This window comes from Clavelina lepadiformis, chromosome 6 (genome assembly GCF_947623445.1).
Source record: "Clavelina lepadiformis chromosome 6, kaClaLepa1.1, whole genome shotgun sequence".
Lineage (NCBI taxonomy): Eukaryota > Metazoa > Chordata > Ascidiacea > Aplousobranchia > Clavelinidae > Clavelina > Clavelina lepadiformis.
In genome coordinates this window covers 3,123,401-3,147,904 of record NC_135245.1, presented here as the reverse complement: position 1 = coordinate 3,147,904, position 24,504 = coordinate 3,123,401, and the positions used below count along the sequence as shown (strand labels likewise).

The following is a 24,504-nucleotide window of genomic DNA, read 5'->3' as shown; positions in this document are numbered from 1 at the left end:
AGTTCTAACATACCAGTGCAGAACAATCCAGTGAAGCAGAATGCTTGACCTTGTCAACCCAAACTTTTAAACATGACGAATAACCATATTTTTGCGTTCAGCGCTAAATGGCAAAGGTTCATATTTATTACAAAAAAAATTTCGCACATATAAATACAATTGCAGGAAGTAAAAATGCTATAATCATACATTTTTAATGAGAAAATCGCTTATATGTCAAGTGTTTGAAACGTCGACATAAATCTGAAACAATATTCACGGTCATGCAAGAGCCTACAATACATTACAGAAATAAATAAATATTTAGTATTTATAAACAATATACAGAAATACTCCGTTAGACTCCACGTACAATTCTTTTAAATGAAAAGTTCTAATTTAGTACACAGATTAGTTGCAAGGCTTTTAGAAAATGGTACAGATAAACATTAAATTACGTCTTCGGTGAAACTACCACCTACTAAAAACGTTTTTTAGAAAAGAAAAAAATTATGTGATTAAACGTGGTTAAAAAATTATAAAAAGTGCAGAACAAAAATCGGTTTTAAAGAAAACTTATGTTTAAAAATGTTTTATCTTCACTTCTACTTTCTTCTCTTTGACTTTCCACTTTTACCACCGCTCTGCATACTTGCCGTCGAGGCCGTAGCCCTGCCAGTTTCGGCTGTTTCCAAGATCTGAAACACAGTTTACGAATTTTTATCGTGCAAAGTGAAATACTGTCCTTTACGTATGAAGTTCACCAATACTACACTGAAGCTAAAACGTTGATAAAAAGCATTGCTGGAGTACTCAGCATCTCTTCCTTTTTATTACGTACAATAATTCTTTGTAATTCATTGCAACCTGTTGCAGGGGAGCACGACATATGGCCGCGGGAAAGTGGCCGCGAACAAACTCACCGGGGTCAACTGAACGTGACGTAAATTGACCGCAGACAAACTGACTGTGACATAAACTGGCCGGCGATCAAATTAACCGTCGATAAATTGGCCGGCGATCAAATTAACCGGCGACAAATTGGCCGTCAAAAGGTCAAAATTTTAAACTCGGTAGTATATGATATGTAAAGTAAATATTTGTTTGTAACTATTTCCTTTTTTTTTAACAAAATTGTTTTTTATTTCAATACACATTGAAACGTTTATTGAAATAAACAGAAGTGACTAGATAGTGAATTAGAATTTTGACCTTTTGACGGCCAATTTGTCGTCGGTTAATTTGATCGCCGGCCAATTTATCGACGGTTAATTTGATCGCCGGCCAGTTTATGTCACAGTCAGTTTGTCTGCGGTCAATTTACGTCACGTTCAGTTGACCCCGGTGAGTTTGTTCGCGGCCACTTTCCCGCGGCCATATGTCGTGGAACCCTGTTGCAGGAACATTTGTTGCATGCATTGTTTTTATTAAAAATCTTATTAATTTAAACGAAGAAATTAGTTACCTGGACATCCTCCATACCAGCCGAGCTGCATTCTGTGTCCGGTGGAGGAGTGGGTTCTGGTTCCTCTGGAGGTTCCTGGCTGTTGAGAAGTTTTCTCCTGCAAGAAAATAACAATTAAGAAGTACTGTTTCATTGAAGACATAGAACAGTGGTTCTTAACCAGGGTTCGACGAAGCGTTTTCAGTGGTTCGGCGCGAACCTCCTCTGAAAAATTAACACACGGCCTACTGAATGGTATATCAGCGAATATTTTTGGAAAATATTAGAAAATTACATGAGAATTATTGTTTCCGAGACAAAGCCTCGAATCTCACTATTGGTCTCCGAAAAACAACAACAGAAGTATCATTGATACAGTAATGTATTACTATTAAAAGTGGTAGATTTTTGTTTTTGTGAATCAGCGAAAATTTGTGGTTCAACGAAAGCTTGCAGATAAGCGTAAGGGTTCGGCAGGTTTATAAAGGTTAAGAACCACTGACATAGAAAAGCGAAATTTAACACAATGCTATCAGTGATTCTTGGTTAGATATTGGTAAATATCAACTTATTATCAAGTTTCTTGTAATATGCATAAATCCGATCAGAGAATCTTGCTGACAAGTCTTTTGCACGTAGCGACACGAAGACACACTAAAATATTTAACTGATAAAAAGCCTTCGCTTCTCACCGCTGGACTTCCTGTTCAACGCTCATCTGACGTTTCTTTTCCTCCTGAGCAACACGCTCTTTTGCAGCTCGATTACGTAGCGCTTCCAGTCGATTCCACGTTGGAAAGAGGTGCTGGGTGAAGAAGATGTTCAGTTTGCTGCACCAAATGTTGAACTCATTCTCTTGAGAATTTTCACCTTCCCCTTCTACAGCATAATTGACATGGTTGAATATTGGATCAGTTTAAAGAGAATTTCAAATCAACCACAAAACAGATGCAATGCAAATATTAACAATAACCAAAACATGGGAGATGATATGACAAGTAATGGAATTAATATCAAGACTGATTGTCAATAACTTCAAAAATCATCTCTCGTGAAATGAAAGTGACAAATCGAATATGCAAACAAGTAATCCAAATCGTTAAAAAAAATCCCAAAATTGTGCAAACTACCTGTAGCATGGTTGGGATGAGAATCGCCATCTTGAGGAAGAGATGAAGCGTCATCAGCTGCTTGTGCCGCATCCTCATGCACACTGAGTTGAGAGAGTGTGTGAAGAAAGGCTCCAGTGCTGCCACCTCCTGGTTTAAGAGAAGCGTTAGCAGTGACGCGATCAATATAATTAACCCCTGTTTTAGACGTGTAAAGTGTAGCATTGGTACCTGCATGGGAAAATGAATGCTTGCTTAAAACATTAGTTAGCTTCGATCCAACTCGACTCTCTCCGTCCTGCCAAAATAAACGATGCAAATTGGTGAAGTGAAGTGTGGCACACTTTTAAAATTTCAACCTGGATCAATTTGCAATCATTTTACCATTAATGACAACGAATCCGTTGACATGGCAACGTTGCCTTCCCCGGCTTCTGATATCATTTGACTGATGGATGATTGAGGACGAGATGACCTGTGGTGAAATAGACCAACACCCTTGTGAAGTTTGAAAACATATTAACGGCCAGATTATTATGCATTTCCTCAAAAGTAAAGGATAAAATGGTTATAAATTGTCATTAATTCAATAAGCGTTTAGATTTTCTATATGAGTTAGGTTGACGTTCATTAAAAATGCGGGTTTACCACTGCCAGGCAATGAAGAGAAATTTTACCTGGTAGGTTTCTCTTCTACATAGATGGGCGTTTCCGTGGTTTCAGCAGGAGGAGTGAAGTTCAACGCCAGACCGATCAGGGCTTCAAAAAATTCCAGAAACGTCATCTAGATTTTGCAAAAGGATTTTGACGAGTACAATCAATGACTGTATAATTTTCAGTTGATTTTTGAGTAAATCTGGTTAAATTTGTTCTAAAACATCTTTCACGGCAAGCACAAAGTGATTTGGAGCACTTTCTAAGAGCTAAGAATTCTCTACCTCTATCTCCATGTTACAGCTGTCCCCATCAGAGACAGCTGGGTCATCATCTGCCAAGATATCCAACACAGTTCGTGTGCTGAGCTGGGGGCCAATTATTTTCAAATCCTTGCGACATTGACAAACAAAACAAGGTATTATGAGCTATGCCATGACTAATTTATTTCGTTGTTATGTTATGTTGTTGCAACAAAAATAGATCATTACATCAATTATTTGGAGTGCAGTACAAAATTACATTTTGAAACCAGTTGTGACATTCAAAAAATATCTGGTAGTTTTTTAAGTCCGCCATGTGTTCAGAACTACCTTCAGTAAAAATAAAAACTGTCGCATGCACAGTGTAGGTTCATATGGGGTCTCTTTTCTGTATGTGCACATCCTTTGATAAATGTGCCAAGAGCGATCCATGTACGCTAACGCGTTGACTGCACGGCGTGGTTCTGACAAGAAATGACCTCCAACGCGACAAGAGTGCTTCAAAATATGCTCATTGATCAAGCGTTGCAAACAACGAGACAAGACTGTTGTTTTCGCATTCTTATTCCTGTCATTGTGAGTTGGATAAAACTTAATAAATTGCTTCATTATAATCATCTTTTGTAACGCTAAGTTATTACAAAGGTGAAAAAAACAACTTTTCTGTCTCAAAATGCAAGCTTTGTTTTTACTTCCGTTAGATCAAATTAAATGAAAATACAATTCTTACTGTTTTTCTTCCTTGTTGTAAATGAGATAGCCAAGAACAACACAATTTGTGAGAAACTCTCTCAGAAGCAACTTCTCCATGGGGTTATGAACATCACCAGAAGCATGACATTTTGCTAAAGAAAGAAAAACCATCAAAAGGAAAGAGATAATCGGAAACTGCTATCTCCTTTTGATGCGCTGAATGGAGACGCACAGTAAAAACTGTATTACTGAATCGGTTAGAATATTAATAGAGTCACTACTGTTAGGTCAAATGTAATGTTTTCCGCACCAATGGCTCGATCCATTTCAGACAGTGATTGACTATGATAGTGGATTCTGCAATCCTTCAGGAATCTCCAAAACTGAAATCGTGTCATGACAAACGTATTGTCAGGCGATCGGTCATGACCCAGGGCACTGTAGAAGCTATAGACACGTCTCAAAACAGAGACATTGCGCAACATTAGGAATGTTACCTGCAAAAAGTATTGCAGTGTAAGAAAAATGATCAGCAAATGAAAAAATGCGCATACAAACTATGGAAAACTATTGCACGTAAAAAACATCTTTGATAAAAAGAAACAAAGCCAAACCATTCACACTTTGATGGAAACATGAACTGCTATGTCGTACATAGGGAAGACTCTTAAACATGCCACCTACTTGTTTTAATTCATTTTCCCTCTGACTTTCCTGAAAATTGTCGAGCAGAGAATCAATTTCAAGAGTGAGGCTTGGTCCAAGTAAATTGCCGCTTCCATCTTTCGACATTTCCTCTTCCGCTAAAACATGTAGCCACGTTGAAATGAATTTTATGAGAATGTAGTCACATTATTTGCAATGTAAAGCGCATCTCGTTGGCAAACGTTTTATTCTATCAAACACGGAACATCCAAAAATTAAAAGTATTTTACAAAACTAAGGTAACACAATTATGTTATCCGGTCATGGTTATAACATGATAACGTCTTCTTAGCAGCATAAACCAAAATTACCTTCTTCCCACCCAACTGGCGTACGAGTCCGAACGTTGGTCAAGTCAGGTGATTCATTGCCATCTAACTTGAAACTTGGGTGGTCGACCATGTGGTCATTTTCAAACTGTCCTTCAAACACTCTGCCATTCTTAAAAACAAACTTTCCCTAAAAACGACAAGAAAGATGTTTCTGAATGATTAAATCTAACAAATTAACAGTTGGATTTATGTCACAGCCTACTTTGATTAATGACTAACTAACCATTTCTTGATATAAGTTATTAATTAAGTTACTAATATTTTCCTCATACATATGGCTCTATCTCTTAAAATCTGTTTCTTTAAATTAATCTATTACATTAAGAAGAAGTGCTTTCCATCTGTGCTTACAATATTCTTTTAGTTTGAATGAGAAATCTACAGAGATGTTACTTGAGATGACCAAGTGGACACAGCGGTGATGAAGAAAGAATAAAATATAGGGTTACAAACGTGTCAAAAAGACAATGGGAAATTTAAGCCATCACGACATCCTGAACATTTTGATAACTTAAGAGTTTTCCTTTCACATCTGGCACTCTTGCGTCAAGAAATACTTACATGAAAACACCTTTCAAGACCGACAAATAAAAATACAGGCATATTTGCTACCACCTATGGGCAGCAAATTCCATACGTGTGACTTTGTAAAACAAACAGTGTTGATGCAAAAACAAAGATAAGTTTTTAACATGTTTACAGTCATTGGTGAGCAAAGGTGCAATCTTTTCACTGCTAACAAAACTATGCAATGCATTGCCATTAAAGCACTAAAACTACATTTGCAACAACTTAAATAAACTACGATAATTTGCCACTGCTTAATCAAACTATACAAGTGTAGTGAATAAAATTTCATTCCACGTACATAGAATTGATATAACTGGACAACAATGTAGACATTAGACATATTATGTAGAGTTATTTTATGTTTTATAATGTGAGTTACTGTAGAGTTTTAATTCACTCACCCATCCATGTTTTTTGTTATTTTCCCACTCCCCATTATAAACAGCGCCACTGGCAAAGAAGAATTTTCCATGGCCATGACGAAGCCCATTGACAAAATCTCCAACATATTCGTTTCTCAATGGATACTGCGAACCTGGCACTCGGTGCAAGTACCAGGTATGAGTTCCACAACCATGCTGGAAATTTTTTTTTAAATCAACAATCTACATCAAAACTCAAATCAATTTCTAAACCAATACGATACTGCTCAACTACAACAGATAGTTCTTCACTTTTGTCATGCAAAATGTGCTTAAATTTTTCCATTTGTAAATAGTTGAAAGACTAATTCTTATAGCTACCGAACACCACGAGCAAGCGCTATATTTTCATTAAAATTAAAAAATCCCTTAACTGGCGGTTCAAAATAAATTTAATATTACAAGAAAAATTCCGTACTTGTACACCATTCTCCCAAATTCCAGAATAAGACTCATCGGTTGTCAGCCACCTCATTGTTCCCTCCCCGTGCCTCTTGTCATTTACCCACTGTCCCTCAAAAACATTTCCCGTGTTGTAACGTCGAACACCCCAGCCATGCCGAGTGTTGTTAACCCAATCACCCTCATACCACGAGTGCTCACTATAATGCATTATTCCCTGCAAGAATAATTTTGTTGCAATGTAAAATACTCGTAATGTGACATAAAACAACAACATCTTAACTTTCAACGCAAGTCCTTGATCTGTGTAGTTAAAACTTAGATACGAACGTAAACTAAACAACAACAAAAAACTATACAGTCAATACCTTTTGGTATGATAATATGTTAATAAGCAATCATATGTTTTATTTCATTCACTTAAACATAGAGTGAATATTAAAAAACCGTAAACATTAAAAACAACACTGGACATACTCTGCCATGTCTCTTTCCTAGGTACCATTGACCAGAATAGGAAACATTGTGTTTTGAGGACTTAAACACTCCAACACCATGTCTCAAGCCATTAAGCACCTCTCCCTCATAATAACTGTAAAATAGAATAATGTTTGCTCTAAGTTAGCCAAGAAACTAACACCCTAATCTAGCACGTGCTTTATTTAAATAATGACAGTCTACTTAGGACCTACTGTAGAAAAATTATGTCTTAAATCAAATATTCACCTTTTATCCGGCCATTCATATCTGCCATAACCTGATATCTGATTATTGTTCATATCGCCTTCATACTGCATTCCGTCACTCCAAACATATTTGCCTTTGCCATGCATAACGCCGTCAGAGAAATAGCCCTGGTTTGAAAAATCAAAAATTAATTATATAATTAATCATCAACAAATAAATATTCTAATTATGAATAACCTTAACTCTAAATAATTTTACATCAATAGGTTTTAAAAGAAGATAAGGCATTTATCCATGACTAAGAAACATATACACTGAAACGGCACAACATGTTAAATAAGACAGTAAATAAGCAACATAAAAATGTTTGCCACTGGGACTGGCTAAAACCTCATTTTCAAAAGAAGAAAGAAGGCAAATGACTCACCTTGTACTTGTTACCACCGATAAACCACGCTTCACCCTGCCCCTCAAAATGACCGGTCTTAGCCCGATCCCCTTCGTAGCGTGACACGATGATGTCAGACAATGGTGGTTCATCATATTCCGACTCCTTCACTTTTGGAGGGGGCGGTGTTGACAGGAGATCACCACAAGGTCTACCACTGTCACTCTCAGCTACAGACTTTGTCTCAAGATGTTCAAAAACATCATTTGCAGCCTGCAAAAATTGGGAGATACAACTCTGTACCGATACACAATACAAATACTTACTACCATCAAAATAATTTTGTTAATGCGATAGAAAGAAATGCAGCATGTTTCTTACGTCATCACCAACATTTGGTTGAGACTTTAATCCACCTTTGTTATTTTCAGAATTCTTTTTATTCTTCGCTGAAGACTGAGCTGTAAAACGATAAATTTTATAAAGAAAATTAAACTAACGATGAGTTCTGAAACTGTATGGTTATAAACCACAATGATAAAAGCAATCATCAATCTTATCATGAAAAATATTGTTAAAATAATCTGCAGATAACAGCTGAAATAAAGCTTTAAAGTTGGAAAGACGTCTTACAACCACATGTAAGTCAAGTAAGAACAAAATCTGTTTGTTTGAACATGTTGATATTAGATTTGAGCAACTATCCAAACCATTAACATTTCAACAATTGCTTCATCCTTAACAACATAGAAATGAAAATTTAGAGATGCATAAATTACAACCTTCTCTTGAAGCAGAAAGCTTTTGTCCCTTTGCCATTTAATCCAGTTGAACAAAACAATCATTGATAGAACTTCATATTCATTGCAAACATATCCTTTCACTTCATTGCACAACACAATTAAATCTTCACATGAAATTAATAACTCACTTCTGAATTATTAACTGAAATGAAAAGTGTGAAGTATTACTGTATTTTACGTTTTTATGTAGCGTACATATCAGGGTAAAAACCTTGGATAAATAAAAAGTATTATCTCAGACTTCACTACATGCTTATGTTCCTGTGTGTGTAATGCTACAGACATAGACGCCTCTAGATATCCAGTAATGCCAGCGTCTACTTTACCAGAACACCGCTAACAATGGAAACACTGAATGGTAACATTAAGAATTATTGGTTAAAATACTAACACTAGATATTTTAAGAAACTTAGCAAATTTCATATCTTGATGATAAAACACAACGCTACCAAAGCGCCAACACATGTCAAGGTAACAAAATTCGTGTGTTTTCTCTTCAATTAGGCCTAGGATTACAATTAAATTAAAAATATAATAATTTAACTACAGTGCAACATGTGTCAACAAGCTTTTTTGACAACTGGTTATGAAATTCATCCTGACTCAATTTTAAAATCAAATCCCATATTTTGGAATGCGGTTAATAAGTGGACTTTGTTTTGCAAATTTTAGTAAGCAGTCTTTCAGTTGGGTATGAGAACGACATGCAGTTATGTACCACCCATACTAACTGAGTAATATGTAGAGTTAAACGACCGATGAATTTACGGGAAGTTAGGTTGTGGAATTACGCTGACTTTCACAGGAATGTATTAGATAAATGCAGTTTATCAATAAGACTTTATGCATGAACAAACCTTAAACTCAGTTTAGTGTAAATCCTTTTAAAATTGTTGCATTGTTGCACCAATATTCAACTCCTAACACTTTGAATTGTCATGTAAAAGCACAATTTCTCCACCTAAGCTTTGGAACTCAGAATAATGTGGAAAAGGTATACTGAAAACCTGCTATGACACGTGTCCAGCACATTCATTTCTCTTCCGACTGTATTTATAGTGGAAAGGAAGGCAAGTAGCCTATGACTCATATGGCAATTATGAAAGTGTGGCACTTTTCAATGAGAAATCGAGAAAGCAAATATAAAAATTTTGATACGCCTGCAACGCTTTCTAAATTCAAGTTGGCATTAAGTTCAAGCTGGCTTTATTGCAAAGTAGCATTCTAACACCCTAACTTGTTTTCTTCATATAGTATACTTAACGTAAACAAGAAATGGCATGGCTAGTATGTTTATAAGTTTCAAGCTTGTGTGTGTGACACTTTTCACAGTATAATTTCATCATTGAGAAAATATAGACGTAATTGTAAATAAATAGTTTAAATGTGAAGTCAAACTCACAATGTGTGGCTGCTTTTTAGTTCCTGTTACATGTTTCTACTTTGATATATGCTGTTTTTTGCACAAAAATGATAGAAAAACACTTGTAACGATTTGATGTCTCTACATTTAGATACCATGCAGCACATGCGGTACTGACATACCGTATAGTAAGCATAGCCTATAGTCTCTCTAACTAGCTTTCAACACCTTTTTAGTTAACTGCAATCTACGTATATAGCGTAGTACGGTAGGCTACTTATCAAAGATGAAAACCACAAACTTATTTCAGAAAGCTAAAAAGACCATCAAAACGCTTTGCACGCTAGTTATAAAAGTCAACTGTTTAGTTCTGCACCATAACGGTATGAACCTGAACAGCAATTTTATCATTAAGCGTCAATTTTGCCTTGGATACTGCTTAGGCATAAATCATATTCCTTAAACGATCAAAACAAAAAGAGAAAAAGTAAGGGCAATACATTACAATACAATACAATCGCAACATTCTATCAGTATTTGGGAAGCAAAGATGATTGCATGCTCTAAATATACAGGTATTGGCTACTGTATTGCTATATTGTAAGGCAAACATACGTGTGAAGCACAAACACAATTTTGCAAGCTATATTTAAAAAAAAAACGATAAGGTATAGTTCATAGAACCGCTACATACGGCAAAAAAAAAATCAATTTTCTTTGTGAGCTTTTTAAGCAACCGTTCTGTACTATTGTAGAAAATGTCATATTGCTCTCGCTGATGTCAAGAACGGTCGACTATTAAAACGATTATTTTTTTTAAAAAATGTTAAAAAAAATTTACAATTAAACGCATTAGTTTTAATACTGAACTTTATAAAAGGATCAATCTGCACAGATTCCTAAACCGGAGTTTCCCCAAATTTTTTCTTCAATGTGATGCTTGTGCAAATATTGACATCAGATGGTGATCTAGAAGAGATTGCTGAACGCTGGATGGAATTACGTTGCCGTTCGAAAAAAGCGATGAAATAATTGCAAAACAGCGCTACAAGAAGTACGGATTTTTATTGCATCAGTTTTGTTGTAACATTAACGTTTCGTCACAGGGGATGTGCTAGCTGTTGTTGACGTTCTTGTAACAGAACGATTTAACGAATGCAGTCAATGACAGTTATTTGTTACGTCGATCTTACTGAGTTTCATCTTTAGGTAAGAATATTGATGGTTAGTTGATGTTCTAAGTTACACAACTTACCGGTAAATACTGCGAACGGTCGCAAATAAACACGTTTTTATCCTAGTTGTTTTATTGGCTGCCGGACAGGGTATATTGATATCCTATAGACATTGTCACTATCATCACACTATAAAATAACATTTTATAATAATACCACTATTATTATATAAGAAAACGCTGTACCAAGTTAGATTTTCGCACAAATAAGGTATTTTGAATAATTTTCAAGGATGTTTGAGAATCTGTATAAAATGCAATATTGAGAAAACGGGTGAAGGCTATATCATCTGAGTGACAGTTCATTTGAGTGACACAATTATGACATAAATTATTCATTCGAGTGACATAATTAACCCTAACCCATTACTGTAGTTAGAACAGTACTTACCAATGTGTCATTTTAAATGATTTGAATTATTATTCCATGGTGTGATTAGAAATAGTTAAATCGTTTTTGAATATTTATAACCATGTCTTTAATATTCCTAATCATATTCAAGCAAAACGAAATCTTTAGTAAATCAGACTAAACTTTTTTGATTCCATCATAGGTTTTGTAAAATTCTTTTGAATGATATTAACTTTATTACTCTGATGTAATTACAACATTGTCAAATCGTTTTATTTGAAACTTTTATATTTTAACCTTAAGTTTGCATGCCCTGCTTCTGGTAAAAGGGTAAATGATGTTACATAACTATTTTCGATTGACCTTGAGGTCCTATCATTTTTTCAATTCCCCATTTGCAGTGTCTTCATTCCATTAAATAGTCTATAACTCTATATCTTATATATTTGGTTAAAAGTAATTTAAGGAAACAATGTTTTCATTCACAAAACTCTGCATTTAAAAAACTCCTATATATATATTTATTTCATCTAGATTTCAAATATCTGATTCCAATTTTCCATGCAAAATTAGTGATATTGCCAACTAATTGTTACATCATACTGTACAAACATGGCTGCTGTGATTAAAGTAATTTATTTGTTGGCTTGCACAGTGGTTCTATTGGAAAACTGTGCTACTGAGAATGCTCCTCAGCTTGTATTTGCCAACTTACTATGGCGACACGGCTCCAGATCTCCAGTTACCTCCTATCCAAGTGACCCATACAATGGCAAGCCAATATGGCCTCAGGGCCCTGGCCAGTTAACAAACGTTGGAATGAGACAGCAACATGAACTTGGGCAGTATTTCAGACAAAGGTACAACAACTTCTTAAGCAAACTCTATAAACGTTCTGAGATTTATGTTCGTAGTACTGATGTTGACAGAACATTAATGAGTGCAGAATGTAATATGGCCGGTCTGTATCCTCCAAGTGGCCGCCAAAAATGGAACGGTACGAATACCACTTGGCAGCCTCTTCCTGTACACACGGTACCTGAGGACACTGACTTATTACTTATATATCCTGCTCCACATTGCCCAAAGTATTTGGAATTACTTTCCGAAATTTATCAATCGAAAATATACAAACTCTTGCAAGCCAAATACGCACCATTTCTCAAGGAAATAGCAAATTTTACTCAGTGGAATGGTAAATTGAGCATCATGCAAGCTTGGATAGGCGTTCAGGATGTCCTTGTTTTAGAGAAAAGTGTTAATCTTCCACTTCCATGGTGGGTAACTGAAGAACGTCTGGCCAAACTGAATGAAATAGCTGGCCTTGATATAGCAATACTATTTGGTGGAGTTAATCCAGGCTATCGTGTTAAAGTGGCTAAAGCTGGAGGTGCTGGGAATTTGTTGAAGACCATTGTCCACAACATTGACAGCGCCATTAATGGTAAAACTGAAAGTACTTATAAGATTGTGGCGTACTCCGCGCATGACACCACACTCGCTGCACTGCTAATTGCGGTTGATGCATTCGACATGACGCAGCCTCCATTAGCTAGCTCAATAATGTTTGAGGTTTATAGGATGACATCAGGCAACCAGCCATCCTACACTGTTAAAACATTTTACCGGAATTCGGTTGACCATGATCCCCTTCCGCTAAGTATATTAGGATGTGACTTTGAATGTCCATTTGAAGAATTCAAAGAACGTATTGCATCTATCACTCCAGATGATCCTGACAAAGAATGTGGAAGAAGCACTTTGCAAGATGATCAGATTTGGCGATTGCGTTACTCCTCTTCAAGTTTGCTTGTGCTCACATGGATAGTCATCGTGTTAGTGGGGATAATTGTTGCATTTAGAATTAGATCAAAGAAGTCAGAAGTAAGATTTTCAAAGGTGTAGGATGCAAGGCTGTATGTGTAAAAAATGGTTGCTAAAATATACTTAAAATGTTAATGAAACATTAAAATACTGAAAATACTTAATATGGTCTGGTGTGGTTTTGTAGTGGACACTACAAAAAAACTTAGTGTCTATATACTGCAAAATACACTATATGATGTATACACATTGCAGACCTTTTTAAAGATTTATTTCAGTGTAACTATGTCTCTTTTTAACGTAATCTCATAAATTTAATTTTCTTAAGATCAATGTTAGTTATAGATTAAGGCAAGTGAATATTGCTACTATGCAGTGCTTCTGTAAGTCGTTAAAGGTAATTTTAAAATTTAATCATAAGAATAAACTGAAGTATTTTGAATTTAATGGAGAACTTTTTGCAACCCTGAGAGTTTGTTTGATGCTGACCATGATTTATGACCAAAAAATGTGATGTATATATATATCGTAAAAGTATGTATGGTACATTATATGACTTTAGTTACAGTTGATATTGTGAACCAGTTTTGTATCTTGACTTCGACTACAATGATTCCAATTTATAAATGAGAGATTTCTTATGATTTATTTAGGCAAAGTTTGTCTTATATTGGTATGCATTATAAAATTTATGGTTGATAATATTATGTAGTAACGATTCTGAAAGCATGAGAAAATTTGCTCAGTATCTTTAACTTGTATTCTTGTTTTTCGCTTCATTTGTTTTGAAGGTCCGAAGCACTTGCTATTGGACAGATATATATGCCGGTTTATTTATGTCATATTTCTTTACTATTAGCTGTTGATAGGGTAGCCTTTTTTGTTTGATGTGTGAAATAATGTATTAATACAAATGCGCTAAGGAAAATATTTTAACTTACTCTACTTGTCAAGTTATCAACATAAGTTATAATATGTAGAAGTGAATACTATGTTTTGTGTTTGATCTTAATAATGTTTTTGGTATATGTCAGTTATAAAGTGGAGACATAAACTTAGTTATTTTTATATATATACTTGATACATTTTGTGTTTGTGACACAAATATATACAATATATACTAGTAGTAGACATTTTTATAGTATTCAGTAGGCCTTTTCTATGTCATGCAATAACTTTGCATCTGTAATATATTATCATCAGTGAGAATACCCAAGGACTTCAATAAGTTATAAGTTTATTTTGATTGGAGTTTTTAGTTCTTGACAGTTGTGCCAACAAAGTGATGGCATTAATTTGATAACACATAAAATGCACTTACGATGTACTTTTATCCATATTTTTGTGAAATGTTGCACACATGTAAGAACCTTTGTCAGCATGTTAAATTCAGGTAACTGTATTTTGAATGATATCACTGTATAAGCAAAACAACTGTGATTTGATTTATGCATTTTTGTATGAAATGAGTGTACTTATGTTCTAAAGCTCAAGCTTTTAAAATAGGTTTGTTTCGTGCACTTTAAGTTCTACAAAACAAACTGTTTCAATTATCCTGTGGAATTTCAAAAAATTCAAATCTCAAAGATTTAAACTTCTGTTTTGCATTTTCTTGTTGTATTCAGTCCTCTTGACTTTCTTGATGTTTTGATAATAAGCTTCATGTTTCCTGTGTAGGTTAAGTAACAGAATACTGCAAAACTATGGCTGCTACAATCAAAGTAGTTTATCTCTTTGCTTCTGTAATTGTTTTCATAAAATCTTGTGCTGCTGAAAATGAGCCCGAGCTTGTGTTTGCCAACTTAATTTGGAGACATGGCTCCAGATCGGCGCTTTATTCTTATCCAAGTGACCCGTACAATAACAAGCCAATCTGGCCCCAAGGACCTGGTCAATTAACACAAGTTGGAATGAGACAAGAATATGAATTGGGGCGCTTTTTCAGACAAAGATACGGTAAATTATTAAGTGAAGAATACAAGCGATCGGAAATCTATATCCGTAGTACGGATGTTGACAGAACATTGATGAGTGCAGAATGTAACATGGCTGCTTTGTATCCACCAAGTGGTCGCCAAAAATGGAATGGAACCAACACCACTTGGCAGCCCATCCCAGTGCACACAATACCGGTAGAAACCGATTACTTATTGAGATTTCCACTACATGACTGCCCAAAATACTCAGAATTGAGCTCGCAGATTGTACATTCACCAATTTATCAAAAAATAGAAGAAAAATATGCTCCATTTCTGAAAGAGCTTGCGAATTTCACTCAATGGGACGGTACTATGAACATTAAGGCAGCGTGGGACGTAGAAGATGCTCTGGTTTGCGAAAAAGCTGCCAACCTTGCTCTTCCATCATGGGTTACTGATGATCGTTTGAAAAAATTGAATGAAATAGCTGGTATTGATATGGGTGTATTGTTTGGTGGAACTAATCCTGGTTATCAAGTAAAAATTGCCAAAGCTGGTGGTGCTGGCCTTCTGGTGAAAGCCATTCTGGACAATATACAACGAGCTATTGATTTTGAAAATACTTACAAGGTTGTAGCTTATTCTGCTCATGACACCACACTCAGTGCATTACTGAACGCTCTCCAGGCATACAACATGCGGCCACCTCCATTCGCAAGTGCGATTTTATTTGAAGTTTACAAACAGGCATCAGCAGACAAAACATCTTACTTTGTGAAAACATTTTATCGAAATTCAACGGTAAATCCCGCACTCCCCCTTAGTGTGCTTGGATGTAGCTTTGCTTGTCCATTTGAAGAGCTTAAACAAAGAGCTGTGTCTGTGATACCAGTCGACATTGACAAAGAATGTGAAAGAACAGAGGTGCCACCATCAACACCAGGTTTTTTACCTCAGAAATATATGACAGGTTTGCTGTATGCAGCCACAAGCTTGTTATTGTTCACCTGGATTGTTGTGATATATGTGGGATGTATATCAAAAAAATCAGACAAGAAATCTAAGGTAAAAAGATATAACTATCAACCATTAGCTTCAAATGACAATGTCTGACATGGATCCCCCAGTTTAAGTGCATGTTGACAGTTGACTGTTGCATACTCATTATATTGTCAAGTTATGATACTTCATGTCATATAGCACTGAATAAATCGTATTAATGGATGGTTAAGATTTCTGAAACAGTTGCAATATGTATATAGTATTGTATGCAAAGTTGTTGTAAACCCAACAAGTAACAAATATGTTGATCAACATACCCGTTTAAGTTTTATCTCATCAAATAAAGCCATGCCGTGCATTCCACTCTTATTCCGAAGGCAACCTTACAATTTGTATCATTATGAAAAAAAATATGTCTTGGTGATATTTGTGAGTTGTTTTTCTTGCTTTTTCGCATTCCTTCAATTTTTTTTTATGTCATTTTAATCCACGTACTTAATTAATCAATATCAACAATTTGTGATTAATTTTATAAAAAAAATTTGGGTAATATAGAGGTATATTGTTTTGTGGTCTTGACTATATACCTTGAAATTATAGCCAGTATGAATATTTTTACTGATTAGGGATATAGGCACTTCAGAATACACTATTTCTGACGATACAATAAGAATAATTCAGAAATCTTACTGTTGTTTCGACTTGTTTTTGTATAACTTTTGTTCTGTCATTTTTTGCTACGTAGTCTGTTTTATATGGACAGTTGGTCTGGTTTTATGATGAGGTTTCAATAACCTCGCTACTTTTTGTCGATGCAGCGACAATTTTCTTGCGGTGCCTTTATGCAATGTTTGCTGGGCTTGTTGTTTTTGTGTTTTGCTTTCATATTTCATTAGATCACTCTTCTTTAAGCTTAGTTTAGTTATATTATACACTACTGGTATCTTATGAATACAAAAGAGTCTTTTATCGTTCTTGAACTTACATAGACAGTGTTCTTAATTGCTTCTCTCATTTATGTTACAGGTCAGATATATATGATACTGTATACTATTTTGTTGAATCTAAAATTTTATATATAAAAGAAACCCCCAAGTGTGTCATGACTCATGAAGTAACACTTTGATTTTGTGTGCAAGTATGCTTAGTTGTTGTAGAAAGAAAATATCATAACTATTTACTGAAACAGTTTGGAGGTCATTCATTCATTCATTTCTTCTACTAATCTTTACTTTAATTTCTGTCTTTCACCGATGCAGTTGCATTTTAATTGCTGTTTTACAATGACTGTTTTTTTGGCATCTTTACTTGTAGCTTGCATTGCATCATCTAAATCTGCAGAAAATGAGCTACAACTTATATTTGCCAATGTGATTTGGCGTCATGGCCTCAGATCTCCACTAAAACCTATTTTCAGTGATCAAAACATGGACCCAAAAGATGCTGGGCAATTAAAAAAATTTGGAATGCAACAGCAGTATGAACTTTGCCGTTTTTTCGACAAAAATAGAGTAAGATATTAGGTGAAGAATACAAATGGTCTGAAATATATGTTCTTAGCACAGACGTTGATAGAACACTGTTAAGCACAGAATGTAATATGGCTGGTTTATACTTATCTACAAGCAGTCAACAGCGTTTTAGTAAAAAAAGTTCTATACAACATGTTGTTAATGCTAAAAGCACATATAAGGTCGTTGCTTATTCTGCTCTCATGACACCACACTCAGTGCATTGCTCATTGCCATCCAAGCATACAATTTGATGAAAATTCCATTTTCAAGTGCAATCATGTTTGAAGTTTACAAACAGGCATCGGCAGACAAAACATCTTACTTTGTGAAAACATTTTATCGTAATTCAATGGTCAATCCCTCACTCCCCCTTGGTGTGCTTGGATGTAGCTTTGCTTGTCCATTTGAAGAGCTTAAACAAAGAGCTTTGTCTTTGATACTAGTTGATGTTGATAAGGAATATGAAAGAACAGAACCATACTTATCACATTCATTAATGACTTTAGCTGGAAGTGGTGTGGTGTTGATGCCACGTTTTATTGTTGTCTTTTGTCTCATAATGTGTATTGCAGGAAACGTCTTATTGATCATATTTTAAAAAATGTACGAAAACGGTGAAATTGAGATGATATTGCTTTTCCTGTTATGGTCTAATATTCCTGTACATATGTTTATATCCATCAAAGTGAATATGAATACACCTGCCATTGTACGTTATTACATCACATGTAGAATTTCCGTAATACTTAAACATATCAAGTATCTACATTGCATGTATCAGTAAATGTGTAAATTTATATTATATTCATGTTATACACTGTACTTCGTTTAACAAAAAAATTTGCTCCCTTTTCTTCATAAACATTTACCTACCATATATAAAACTCTATGCAGTACATTTTAAAAAATTTCGCACGCATATATGCACGATTTATATTATACAGATATATCACTTACATATAAAATAGTTATGTGTTTAATTAAACAAATTTTTTTGACCATATTATTAGATGTTGCACACTGCCTGTTTCATGTATTCGTAGAATAATCACGTGCTTGTAAGCTTTCACATTTTATTTTTTGTTATATTGAACTGCACATGAATTCAAATCGTTATTACCAGTTGGTTTATTGCTTACTAGGGATAGGACAAAATGCAATTGTAATTTTAAGTTCAAGTGATTAAATTTATCACTTGGCCTAGTCCCAAGTACTTGAATATGACTTGAACTCAAATTTTACTCGTTTCAATTGCTTATGGGTACCACACGTGGGAGCAGATGTATTATTTTACTCTTTGCTATTTCTAGTTGCTAACTCCTAAAACCCACCAACAGAATTAAAAAGTGAACAACTGCATGTAGTGCATATATAAGTTATACACCCAAAATATGCACATATATATGTAATCCAATTATTTCACAAAGCCTGTGTGGTATATATATTGGGTGGAATTATGCTAGTTTGACATTGTACTAATTCGATGGTGCCGGAAAAGTTTTGAAACAACGGTCTACTGGGGACCGTGTTTATCAGCATGTCATATTCTCCAGTTGTCTGCATTGTTAATAATCACGCCAATATGTACATAACACTGGCACTGTACTTGTTTTACGATATGCTTTATTTATTTGGGACTTTTTTGTTCATGAGCATTTATCTACCATTTGTAAAATACTATGCAAAATATTCTCTAAATGCTGATATTGTATGACACAGACAGATTTGTAGTAAATTTTGTATATCAAATACTTGATCAAGTTTTTTTCATTTGACCGGCATAGTCATGCCTGCACTGTTTCATTTATATAAGTCAGGTCTGTGTCATACATTTGGAGAGTATGTCCCTGTGATCGGTTATTGGACATACATTTTTTAGTTTATGTTGAACTTATGTTGAATTAAATTTACTATAACTGTATGCAATTGTTTGCACATAATGGTCTGTCGTAAGAAAGTTATGATTTGCACAGCGCTATGATGTTCAATGTGATGCGGGGTGTGTAGTGGAGCGCGATACACTATACCCATTGAAAATGTTTCTGGTAAATATTATTCTGAAATGTGTTTTCCGATAATGAGCAGTATTTTCATTTGGTACGTATTAGTTTTGGTTGATTAAATTTGGTTTAGCAATATTTATTTGGAACTTAACACATTGCTTATATTGCACATTACTCGGAAACATAGTGCTTAGCAACCAAAACTTAATCTGGTAGGGATTTATTGCTGAAAAAGAAAAATTTGCAATAAATGGAGGAACTATTTTAAAATATTTCTTTCCAAGTACCAGCATGCAGAGAAAAAATAAATATTTGTCCTGTCTTGGTGAAGAAATGGGTATTTTGTGGTTGCTGGTAATCTTTGCTGTCATCGCATCATATGAAGCAGCTGAAAATGACATGGAACTTGTGTTTGCCAATGTTGTTTGGAGACATGGGGCCAGATCATCACTCCATTCTTACCCAAGTGACCCGTACAATGACAAATCAATATGGCCCCAAGGACCTGGTCAATTAACACAAGTTGGAATGTCCCAAGAATTCGAATTAGGACAATTTTTTAGACTTAGATATAATAATCTATTAAGCAAACAGTACAACCGGTCTGAAATCTATATTCGTAGTACGGATATTGACAGAACATTGATGAGTGCCGAATGTAACATGGCTGGTCTGTATCCACCAAGTGGCCAGCAGAAATGGAATGGCACCGACACCACTTGGCAGCCCATACCAGTGCACACTGTGCCGGTTGAAATTGATCAGTTGTTGGTTTATCCAATTAAAAACTGCCCAAAATACTCAAAACTTTTGTCTCAAATTTACAAGTCTTCCCAGTTTAAGGCCATGGAAGATAGATACCATAAATTTCTCAAAGAGCTTGAGGTTTTTACAGCTTGGGCCAGTACACCGAACTTCACAGATGCCAAGCACATTTATGATACTCTCATTTGTGAAAAATTTCACAATCTTACTTTACCAGCCTGGGTTACTCCTGAACGATTTTCTGTACTTACCGACATTGCAGGTATTGACATGGCTTTTATGTTTGGAGCAATTGTTTCAGAGTTTCAGAATAAAATGGCCAAATCTGGCGGTGGTGGTAGTTTGCTCAAAGTAATAGTTGACAATATACAAGGCCATATAAATGGTACGAGCACATACAAACTTGTAGCATATTCTGCCCACGATACAACTGTTAATGCTTTGTTAAGTGCAACTGGTCAATTCAACATGCTTCCTCCTCCGTTTGCAAGCTCAGTTTTGTTAGAAGTTTACAAGACAAAAAGCAGGAAACAATACATTGTTAAAGCTTATTATCGAAATTCAACTGTGGAGGCCCCAATGCCTCTTCGAGTGTTAGGTTGTGATTTCTCTTGCCCCCTTGATGAATTTAAAAAGCTCTGTGACCAAGTTATTCCCCATGACATTGACAGTGATTGTGACAGAAACAATGAGCCTGCATTTCATACAACACTGTTATTGTTTATTGTATCTGGTTTATTGCTGCTGACTTGGGCCATTATAATAATTGTACTGTGTTGTCGAAGAAATTCTAGAAACGAGTTTCAAAAGCCTACTCATTACCAAAGTTTGCCTTTAGATGACGCAGCCTCAACTCAAGAAACAAATTTTGTGCCTTAACTTTTTAACTTTATGCATTTGGAATATTATGGTTTTATATGATTGGAGCCAGTTGCTGCCAAGATAGTGTGAAATTTGTTGTAGAAAAATGTTGTACAGAAACTTTTAGCTTATCAGGTACCAGAACTTAGGGTGGGGATGAAAAACCCAACTTACATGAATTTACAGTAGGATAAAAGCAACTGTCTTAAAACGTAGGACAGATCACAGCTTGCTTTAATATTTGTGGATGTGATGAAGAACATTGAAGTGTATTGTTTCCAACAGTGAGGTGTGTGTGTGTGGGATGCGTGTGTGTGTGTGGGATGCGTGTGATGTGTGTGTGCGTGTAGGCTACCCGTACAATACCACATGTTTTTCGTCCAAAGGGAAACTATCCTACAGTCTTCTGTGAGAACCTACTTATAGGCATTTATTTTCATAGAAGCTCAGTATTGTGCCATCCCTTCAGTCTACCCCATACATAAAGCTAGCCTATACTAGGTGTTTTTAGTGCTTTGTATTAAAACCTATCCTGTTGGATACATGTAGTATAGGTCTACATCCTGCCAGTATAGGTGCAAATATTTTCTCTTATGTTAACAATCTTAACCGCTTGTTTTCAAAATCAATCATTTATTGTCAATGCATTATGATTCACACTGCTTAATGAAATTTTTGTTACCTACTGAAATTATGTACTAAGGTCACCAAAATTGGTAACTGTGAGTGGAAATATCATTCAAAACTGTTAAGTTGGGTTAAGATGTCAACTTAAGTAGCAAATTGCAGTGTAAGTTTCAATTCAGCACGTAAGTTGGGTTTTTAATCTCCATCCTTAATTTTTTAATGTCTTGAAAATATTTACTGACAATTTGTTATTGCTGCTTACAAATACAATAAATTAGCATACACAGATATGAATCATATGTTACGTACTATTTTACTAATTTCCTTTGAGTGAAACAGGTATTATGTCATAGATTATTTATCATATTATCATGCATTTTGTGTTACTTTATGCAAAACTTGTTTGAAGGCATCTAGCTACATAAATATATAATGTCTATGTTTGTTGTTTGTTATGAATTGCACTTTCTTATATCGTTGTCGGTACATTACTTTATCAGTATCTTTAGGCCGTTGTATAGTTTTTGCATGATCCTGTGCGCATTTTGATGTTCCTAGAAACTTGCTTTGTCATGCTAGATAACATGAAACTCGATTTGCAATGAAAAGAGGTTTTAAAACTTTTAAGTCAACTTGAAAATAATATATTATTATGTTGTGTTAGTAGAGTACTACGTTTTATTGCTTTTGATATTACAACAATATCAAGAGAGCCACTGTAATGCTGCCATTTGTTATTACCTAAATTTAGTTTAAAGTGCAACATTTGGTTAAAACTTTTTCCTTTAATTAAGTCCTTCTACTTTCTAGTACATTGATATCAAAAAATATTATTTTATGCTATGATCTGGTTTGAGTTATTGTTAAGTGACTGCTGTGAATGAATTATCAAAATATACAATTTAGCTTGTTTTTCCTTTGTGAAGATCAGTTTGTCTTAGTCACAAACAGTTGGTGCAGTAATTGGAATTTTGCGATTGCAATGAGTGCAAATGGAGTTCAAGACGTTTTCCATAAAGCAAAGGTTATATTACTGGATATTGAAGGAACAACAACACCAATCGACTTTGTGACAAAAACTTTATTTCCGTATGTTTCAGAAAACATAGCTTCTTACTTGGAAGCAAATTGGTCCTCTGAAGAAATCCAGCACGTGATTAATGAGCTTCGGAAGCAAGCAGAATGTGACACGGAAGAGGGATTAAAAAATGTGCCAATGATTAAGAGTTTTGTTGACAGCAAAGACGATGCACTTCCTGATGTTGTGGCTAATGTGCACTGGCAAATGAGTCTAAACAGAAAAACCACAAGCCTTAAAAAACTCCAAGGATTTATGTGGAAAGATGCCTATGAATCTGGCCTTATTAAAGGTGTTGTGTACGATGATGTTATCCCTGTTTTGGAAAAACTTAAAATTAAAGGGAAACGCATTTATATCTATTCCTCGGGCAGTGTGCAAGCACAAAAGCTTTTGTTTGGGCATTTGGAAAATGGAAATTTACTACCATTGTTGGATGGGCACTTTGACACAACTACTGGGAGCAAAAAGCAATCCAACAGCTATTTAAAAATTGCCAAAAAAGTTATTGTCGATCCCGGTGAAGTCTTGTTTTTAACTGATGTTGAATATGAGGCAGATGCAGCTCGTGAAGCTGGTTTCCATGTCTTTATTGTTGTTCGGCCAGGGAACAAGCCTTTAGCAAATGCTGATCAGTACATAACCATTGAAACTTTTAAAGACTTGGTAGCTCAGTAAAAGAAATTTTTTTGTGATATTGTCGTGGGATTATTTTTATGCGCCCGTTTTAGAGCCATCACATTGTACATTGTTTGTTCGCAGCACTCTTGTAGGTTAATTTAGTCAAAGGTGTGGGTCGACTTCTGTTTTATTCGCATTGTGTCATTTGCATGCATGCTCTTAAGGTTTTCTTATAAATATTTTACCTATTCATATGTACACATGTTTTTAGTTGATCTCTTGTGACGTGTTACATCGCTACCCCTAGGGCCTAATTGGTATTTAGCGTCACGCGTTTATTTTCTCGGTGCGTGACAACAGTGGAATCTGTGTTGGCGTGGTGTTGCGCTCGTCTGGGCGAGTGTTAATTCAGTCTACGTTTGGACTTTTTTGAGGAAAGATGATTGTTTTTATCTAAGAAATGCTATTAAAAGTTATAAAAGCAAAAGGAGCTAATTGACTAACTGTAAAGTTTCCTGGCTAAGGAAAAATCTTGGTTACAATATGTGTTGGATCGTTTTTTGATAAACCATAATATAGGTGCTAAAATTTTTTTAATCCTTTTATTTGTTTGCACTGCTGTGACCAGACCTATTTGTATAGAGGTAATCATGTAATTAGGAATTCTCGTAAATCCAAGTTTACTGTGTGTTATATTGTGATGGAATCGAAATGTTACTGGATTACTTTTGCATAGTTATGATTACAGCAGACGCTTGCCTGACGCTTATAGAGTGTGCTTGTCTTTCAGGAATTGCAAAGAGAATGTTATATGGTATTTGATTTAGAAATACATCCGTTTACAAACGCTTCACACAATCTCATTCTGCGTCTTGTTTTAGGTGCTATT

General features: G+C 35.1%; 3 protein-coding genes and 2 pseudogenes across 3 annotated transcripts; 4 read left to right on the top strand and 1 right to left on the bottom strand.

Moving 5' to 3' along the window:
- Positions 1 to 94: 94 nt before the first annotated feature.
- LOC143462090 (radial spoke head 10 homolog B-like) lies at positions 95 to 8,589 on the bottom strand. The gene is made up of 20 exons (XM_076960130.1): positions 8,431 to 8,589; positions 8,030 to 8,109; positions 7,688 to 7,921; positions 7,300 to 7,427; positions 7,051 to 7,165; positions 6,590 to 6,790; positions 6,151 to 6,327; positions 5,159 to 5,306; positions 4,827 to 4,945; positions 4,453 to 4,639; positions 4,180 to 4,294; positions 3,780 to 4,017; positions 3,471 to 3,578; positions 3,210 to 3,316; positions 2,917 to 3,007; positions 2,764 to 2,830; positions 2,554 to 2,682; positions 2,116 to 2,302; positions 1,445 to 1,541; positions 95 to 677 (listed from the first exon to the last, which is right to left on the bottom strand). Exons 1-20 carry the CDS (start codon positions 8,465 to 8,467, stop codon positions 585 to 587), a joined length of 2,658 nt encoding a protein of 885 aa, XP_076816245.1. The 5' UTR covers positions 8,468 to 8,589; the 3' UTR covers positions 95 to 584.
- A 2,016-nt stretch (positions 8,590 to 10,605) lies between these two features.
- Positions 10,606 to 14,902, top strand: LOC143462343 (lysosomal acid phosphatase pseudogene; annotated as a pseudogene).
- Positions 14,903 to 14,928: 26 nt separating this feature from the next.
- On the top strand, positions 14,929 to 17,172 carry LOC143462342 (prostatic acid phosphatase-like). Its single transcript, XM_076960470.1, has one exon. The coding sequence runs from the start codon at positions 14,929 to 14,931 to the stop codon at positions 16,255 to 16,257; it is 1,329 nt and encodes a 442-aa protein (XP_076816585.1). The 3' UTR covers positions 16,258 to 17,172.
- A 492-nt stretch (positions 17,173 to 17,664) lies between these two features.
- LOC143462340 (prostatic acid phosphatase pseudogene) lies at positions 17,665 to 22,841 on the top strand (annotated as a pseudogene).
- On the top strand, positions 22,797 to 24,496 carry LOC143462344 (enolase-phosphatase E1-like). Its single transcript, XM_076960471.1, has one exon. The coding sequence runs from the start codon at positions 22,797 to 22,799 to the stop codon at positions 23,670 to 23,672; it is 876 nt and encodes a 291-aa protein (XP_076816586.1). The 3' UTR covers positions 23,673 to 24,496.
- The last annotated feature ends 8 nt before the right edge of the window (positions 24,497 to 24,504 follow it).